General features: G+C 35.7%; 1 protein-coding gene across 1 annotated transcript in view; it reads right to left on the reverse strand.

Annotated features, from left to right (window-relative positions):
* Nucleotides 1-6,544, reverse strand: part of kermit (PDZ domain-containing protein GIPC-like protein kermit) — a 122,488-nt gene extending 115,944 nt beyond the window's left edge. The window contains exon 1 of the mRNA XM_035361308.2: nucleotides 5,649-6,544. Coding sequence (XP_035217199.1) covers nucleotides 5,649-5,960 — 312 coding nt within the window. The 5' untranslated portion in view covers nucleotides 5,961-6,544. The remainder of the gene's footprint in view (nucleotides 1-5,648) is intronic.
* Nucleotides 6,545-6,873: the final 329 nt, after the last annotated feature.

Below are 6,873 nucleotides of genomic sequence, written 5' to 3' on the forward strand. Positions count from 1 at the left end.
AAATTCACCTGCTACATCTACTTGCACTTGAGTATGAAACCTTATTCGATGGTATAAAGTACATACGTCTTGAACTGAAGAAAATCTTTTAATACTATTTGCAAATACTGCCAAAATAATGAACAACAGATCCGAGTCAAGGTGAAGCAAGTAAGGCACCTGTCTCAGGTGAACGGCTAGGAGAAGCACCAAATTAACTAGAAAAATTTTAGAAACATCTTTTTTTTTAAACCTTTTCTTAAAAAGTTTCTAAGAAAGGTATTTTAAAAAAAATAAATTATGATTGTTAATTTCCGATTTTGAAAGGCATGGAGAAACACCGTATGTTATTTAAAGCAATAAAAAGAGCGTTTTAAGCACTTCACGTGCTTTTTTTTAAATTTAACCAAACGAAATCAATACTTAATTAATTGTGAAGGATTAAATAATTATAACGAGACAGAAAAATCATTATCATGTATTTTACATAATTTTCAGATCGCCATTATTACCCTAAATCTATACAAGCTCAAATTCATATAAAGCCTCAAATAATAGATCATTGCAATGAGTAAAACTAATAATCTTTTTCAGGAAATCGATTTAAAATTTTAGATATGCCTTCGCTCAGTTTAGTACTGCAAGAAAAACAAAAGATCATCAAAGGTTTGCAATATCGCAATAAAAAATTTTATAAAGATACAGAAACCACACAGATTGATTAAAGCAATATCGGATCTTCGTGAATAGGTTGGCTGCATAGATATTTTCATTTTTCCCCCATGTGTAACCTAAATATGGACCGGTTTCCATTAGAAAGTCCTCCCCGAAGACATCTCGCTCCTTAGACAGATAGCCCTTGTATGCTTTGCCAATTAAACAAACAGATATCTCTTTCTACTATATCTGTTTCTTCTATCTACTGTTGGCAGATGTTAATTATTTCAGAGAAATATTTTTCACAGTAGAAATGAAAGAAGGGAGAGATATTTTAATTTTACAACTAAAATGCGGATATCAAAATTTAAACGTTATAGCTTTCGATTTGCAGTTTCTAGGGGGTGAAAAATTAATGTCATTAAATTTAAGTATTTTAAAAAGCAACAGCATAATTCTAGTCACTAAAGCAAAATTAGATCTTCTAAATATAGTTCAGGGGTTTGTGTTTTAGTTAAATCATATTTGAATTCGGAAATTAGCGTTAGGAATACTTTTAATGCTGTCAGTTACTAGGCTGTCAGTTACTAGGCTGTCAGTTACTATTAGGGTGAAAGAAGTATTGCTGTCAGTTACTATTAGGGTGAAAGAAGTTTCAGAAATCTTAAACTATAAAAAAAAAAACACTTTATGCAGTTTTAAAAACAAAATCTTCTCACATGAACAGAAGCTTTTAAATATCACTATTTTATCAAATAAATTAATTAAAAAAATGCTTTTTGACGTTTTCATTTTAAAATAATAAAGTATTACATGCATAATTATTACATATACTGTTTTTCTGACTATATAAATTTATGATTAAAATATTATAAGAAATTCCGTTTGATTTAGTGTAACTACCTTTGTTGAATATGAAAGCATACAGATACAATTATTTTCAGTGTTTATAAGGCCGTTCATTTACCACTTTGCCTCGGGGAAAAATACTTAAGCACGGCTCTGCTAAACAATAATCCTTTGGCAATTAGTTGGTAATTAAGTAAGGAGGAACTACATAAATTGGTGTAAGGCTAAATATGGCAATATTAAAGAGGTAACTTTGAAGACAAAAGAACAGTTCCGTCAACAACGACGCAAGCAAGCTTTTATTTCAGACTTGTTCTCTGCCGAAGAATAGAGATTGGTTTAATTGCAAGAGAAATAAGTTAACCTAGAATTTTAGGTTAGGCAAAAAAGCAACTTTAGATTTGAGTAGATTATGAATAAAATTCTGTTTTATTCAATTGTTAAACTCTGTTTTATTAAAGTTTTATTCAAAATCTACGCCATCTAATGCTGGCGACTTTCAGAAGGCTAGATAATTTGAATGTAGTCAATAAACGCAACAGTAGGTCTGAGGATTCCGAATATTACATTTTCTTTATTGCCAGAATTAGCAACAGCAGACATTAACTTCATCCTACAAGGCGCCACTTCGAATGCTGTGATGGTTGGCAGATGTTAACTGCCATGCCTCTGGGTTTAGCTTCTATTCCCAAAAATGAAATGCAGGCTTATGATTGCGTAGTGTCGCTTGTGATTGCAGAGTGTCATGCAGGCACTTAAAGACTGTAGATTCGAGATGTCCGCTCAAGAAGCTAGCTGTAATGCAATACTGATACATAATCCTTGAATTCTATCCACCGGGGGCTTGTGAAAATCAAAATGAGACTTAAGAAGTTAACCTCCATGTGTGGGTTAAGGATCCAATTCAATCTACAGGGTTGAAGCAATACTAGCACCTATGCATCCACGTAAGCATATTAGGTTTTCCCAGGCCTTGCTAACTACCAAACTTCTGTTTCGGATACAATTCCCAAGGAGAACATCCAGGGTGCAGTCCGAGGATCTTCCACCCCTCTTCTCTTACCATCAACCTCTTGGTTGATGGTAAGAGAAGAGGGGTCGCTTACCATCAACCTCTTGGTTGATGGTAAGCGAAGGTCCTAAAGAAGCTTGTGACCGCTAAAGATAGCGGTCACAAGATGCTTTAGGACAGTCCCCACTGAGGCTGTGCTTGTCTTGGCCGGATGGCCGCCCCTTTCAATTCTCTACGAATTCTTTATGGACAAATTCTTATTACGTACCAACCGAACTGATTTTAAAATATATAATAATTATATTGTCACAAAGTATGTGTTTGAGCGTTATAATATTCAACTTTTGCACCCATCTAAAAGAATTGGCTTTTCTTATGACAAAGAGATTGTTGATTCTAGTGCATATGATATATATACAGACGGGTCTGGGATTGAGGGGAGGGTTGGAGCAGCATTTGTTGTACATTATTTTAGTGTCGAAATCGACTATATGTAATTTAGATTAAATAACCATAATTCTGTCTTTCAGGCAGAATGCGAGGCTCTATATCAAGCCTTAATTTGGATTAACAGATGCGTTACCTTTCAAAATGCAATTAATATTTATACAGATTGTTTGTCACTGCTTCACTCTCTCCCGCCCAGAGAATGCCAATTCCATCATCTTGAAAATCAAAAACTGTTCACAAACTTTGAATGGGTATTTAGATGTAAAACTGCACTGGATCAAAGCTTATGTGGGGCATACTGGAAACGAGAGGACCGACTGTCTGGCCAAGGTGGCAGCCTCCGATATGGATATACGTTATCTTTGGATTATGGTAACTTGGCGATTTTTTGGCGAAAATCTGGCGACCAACTCTGCAATAGCAACCTGCTAGTTTTGTTTTATTAGACCCCATTTTGTTTTCACGAAAGGCTTTTTTTTTTTTTTTTTTTTCCCTCAACATTTTTTTCCAACAATCTGCTAGCCGAATTACGCTTATGCTAGCACTTTTATGGAACAAAAGTGTTTAATCATGACGAAGATTAGGTGCGAAATTGGGAGAAAGTGCAGAATCGCCCACTGAATCCGAAGCCTGCACTTCTTCTTGAACATGCTGAATGATAGTAGCTCCTCGTGGTGTAGGGTTTCCCTTAGTTCAATTAACCAATTATTCAAATTTTTGTTATCTTTCCTGAACTCCTCAACTTCCCCTCGCATTTCCTCATCAGGGTATAAATTTAAAGTTAAGTGAAGTGAGTATTTAAACGGGTGAATCTTGAAGTTTAATTCAGAGCGTGTTTTCACTAGCCAGCGCACGTTATGTTTCTGACCTTACTGTTACGCGGAGTTATTGATACGCCTTTTCGCCATATGAATAATTATTACGCCGGGTAGGTTGTCGAGTTAATCTAGTTAGCTGTAACTTAAAGTGTTAGTCCAGCACTACTCTTTTAGGCATGAATTTATTGTGTCACAATTGTTAAGTTCCACCGCAAGTTGTCGGTGTTACTGTAAAGTAATAGTAACACCGACAACTTGCGGTGGAACTTAACAGTTGTGACACAATAAAATAAGTAGTTGAGAATAATAAAAAGGGTTATTTCCCCTCTCCTTCTGTGCTGGTATTATTTCACGCCTGTGCGAGAAGTCGCTGGGTTTATTAGTAGGATCTAGTAGAGTGTTTATATGGTCAAAGAGAGGTGGTGTGGTGTGGCGTATTTAATTATGGCAAAGCACACTAGGGCTATCTGCCTAAGGGGAGGAATGCCTTTGTGGAGGACTTTCTAAGAGAAACTGGCTCGTATACACGTTACACAGGGGGAAAACCACGAAAACACCCATGCAGCCAGCCCGTTCGCGGGATTCGAACCTCGGACCGAACTACCAGTGTTCAGCGACTTTACCGCTCGGCCGCTGGTTGGGCGGTCAAAGAGAGGAATATCCTATAGTGGATGCTGCTACCCGTTAGCTATTTTATTTATTATTATTTTCTTTTTAAAGTTATTTTGAGTTCCCTTTTTTAACTAAATAAAAAAAAAATTTCAATAAATAATTATATAAGACATACATGGTAATTTTATAATGTAATTTATGCAACTTATAAACGATAATTTATAACCTTTTCATATTAACAAGCTATTAGTTTGTCCAGTGTAAAATCTGGTCTGTAGAGGTAGGTTATTTGGGAATCTTATGTAATTATATGCGATAACTATGTAGCAAGCTTAGCGAAATACAAATCTGGTTAATATGTATGATATGCAACAAGAACAAGAGCTCTCTAATAAACTCAACTACTATTTAAGCAACTAACTTACGGGAGGGGGAACTTTTGCTGTCCTTTTAGTAAAATAGCCAATATGGAATCTATGCAGATTAGAGATGAGAAAAATTATGCACAGTATAAACGTCAAAATTAAATGGGAGGGGGTACTTTTAAACTATCGGTAAGACAAAGTGAGAAATTATAAAGTATTATTTCATACTGAAAACGGTGCAAAAATAAAACCTTTGCGACAATCCTAAATTTTTACCACCTCACTTTAATAAAGTTACTGCACAGTGACGTTGTTACAAAGTAAAAACAACAATCCAACACATAAGGAGAAACTAAAATATATACACTAAATTCTTAACAACAACAACAAAAATGTCAAATTGTTAATATGATATATAGTACATATCTTAGCAGGGTGCCAAGCTCTTACTTTAGAATGACTGTTCACATACAAATTAACGAAAGTGCATAGTGCGTAACTGAATTTATGCACTTTTATTAATTTATATGTGAATATTTGCGTAGCATAGCTTAAGTTAAGAAAAGTCGACACAAATTAACGCAGTTTTGATTTGAATTGCAACTTATTTTTATTTCCTTGTTACTTTATTTATTTGAATTATTTAACGCCATTCGCATTGCTTTATGGAACTGAACAGAATTTTTTTTAAATTTTAATTTTTGGATTATTATTTTTTAATTATGCTACTGTTGTTAATATTATTTACTGTTAGATATATATACGCACACATATCTGAAATCTATATAAAATTGTGTTCGTAATTATTTTATGAACTATAAACACCATATATATTTAACTGCTGAATTAAGATCAGATAAGCTTTTTCTTTTATAAGTAATTTATAAATGTATGAGAGTAACTTACATCTGAGACAGGAAAGTCGTAGCACTCGGATATCTTTTGGTACAATTCTTTGATATTCGTGAAACCGGATATAATTCCTGTGGGGCTCCCCTGTGCTTGTTGGCAATGGAAAACTAATTTCGGTTTATGCACGGGAAGTTCTCGTACTTGCTCCGCATTGACCGGACTGACTTGTCCGTTCTGATGAAGATTGTTGGGTGTGTTCGAACGTACTGGAGTTCCAGGAGAACTCGGAGCAGTACAGGAATTCGTGCCATTCGTGTGATTATTCCTGAAATCTTCTTTCTTTTTCTTGGCGCTAAATAACGGCATAATGCTGGGATAAACAAAAAGACTAGAATATCCAATGGCGTAATTTACAGCAAAATATCAGAAGTATTTGACAGAAACAGAAAACCGAATGAATGGTTTTTACATCTTTTTGAAACACCTTGCTTGTTTCTTTTGTGAAATTAAAAAGATTGCACTAGTTATCTCAGACCTTTTTTTGCAGACGAACTCTTAACCAGACGCAGCTTCAAATACAGACTTGATTCTATGGAAGTGTGCAGCTAGAATAAACATCAATTGATGACACACCTCAGAAACACGTCATGAAAAAATTCCCACATATCATACGCACGAATAACAAACACTCTGTGTATAGCGTCACAACTTCGTACGTCGAAATGACGTCGCGAGCAAATGTTAATCTACCTGAAGAGAACTGAAAGCGATCATTGAAGTGACCACACACTCCTTTGCGAAGGGCCAATAACAAACGCTAAGCAGCTGGAGAGGAAACCGTAATGAAACAAGCAGCAAACGATTTCGGTTTGATGTCAAAACTTTTTTGGGTAGCAGCGACGGAAGCGGTCAACTCATTCAACGGCCCGTGAAGAGCAACCACCTGATGTGTCTAGTGGGGAAGGAGCATGGAGGGATGCTGCTTCTGATTGGTCGACGCGTTTCACAGGTGACACTCACGATGCAAGAGTATGGCTCCCCGGAGTTGAAACTCTCCGTCTGCCGTAGCGAGTAGAAAAATGTTCTCCGACGCATTCACAGGTAACAGTCAGGCGAATCTTGTCATAGTGGATGATTTAAACTTGAAAGTGAATTATGCGAATTCCACACAGGTCAAATTTTGTCGTTTCTCGTCTACTTTGGTTTATGGTATTTTGACAGGCGTTTTCGCGAAAGAAGTGGAAAATTTTGAGAACTAGTTCAAAGTTTTTTTTTTTTT

Source organism: Stegodyphus dumicola, chromosome X1 (assembly GCF_044657685.1).
Source record: "Stegodyphus dumicola isolate Sdum_Otavi_A_Nest chromosome X1, ASM4465768v1".
Classification (NCBI taxonomy): Eukaryota; Metazoa; Arthropoda; class Arachnida; order Araneae; family Eresidae; genus Stegodyphus; species Stegodyphus dumicola.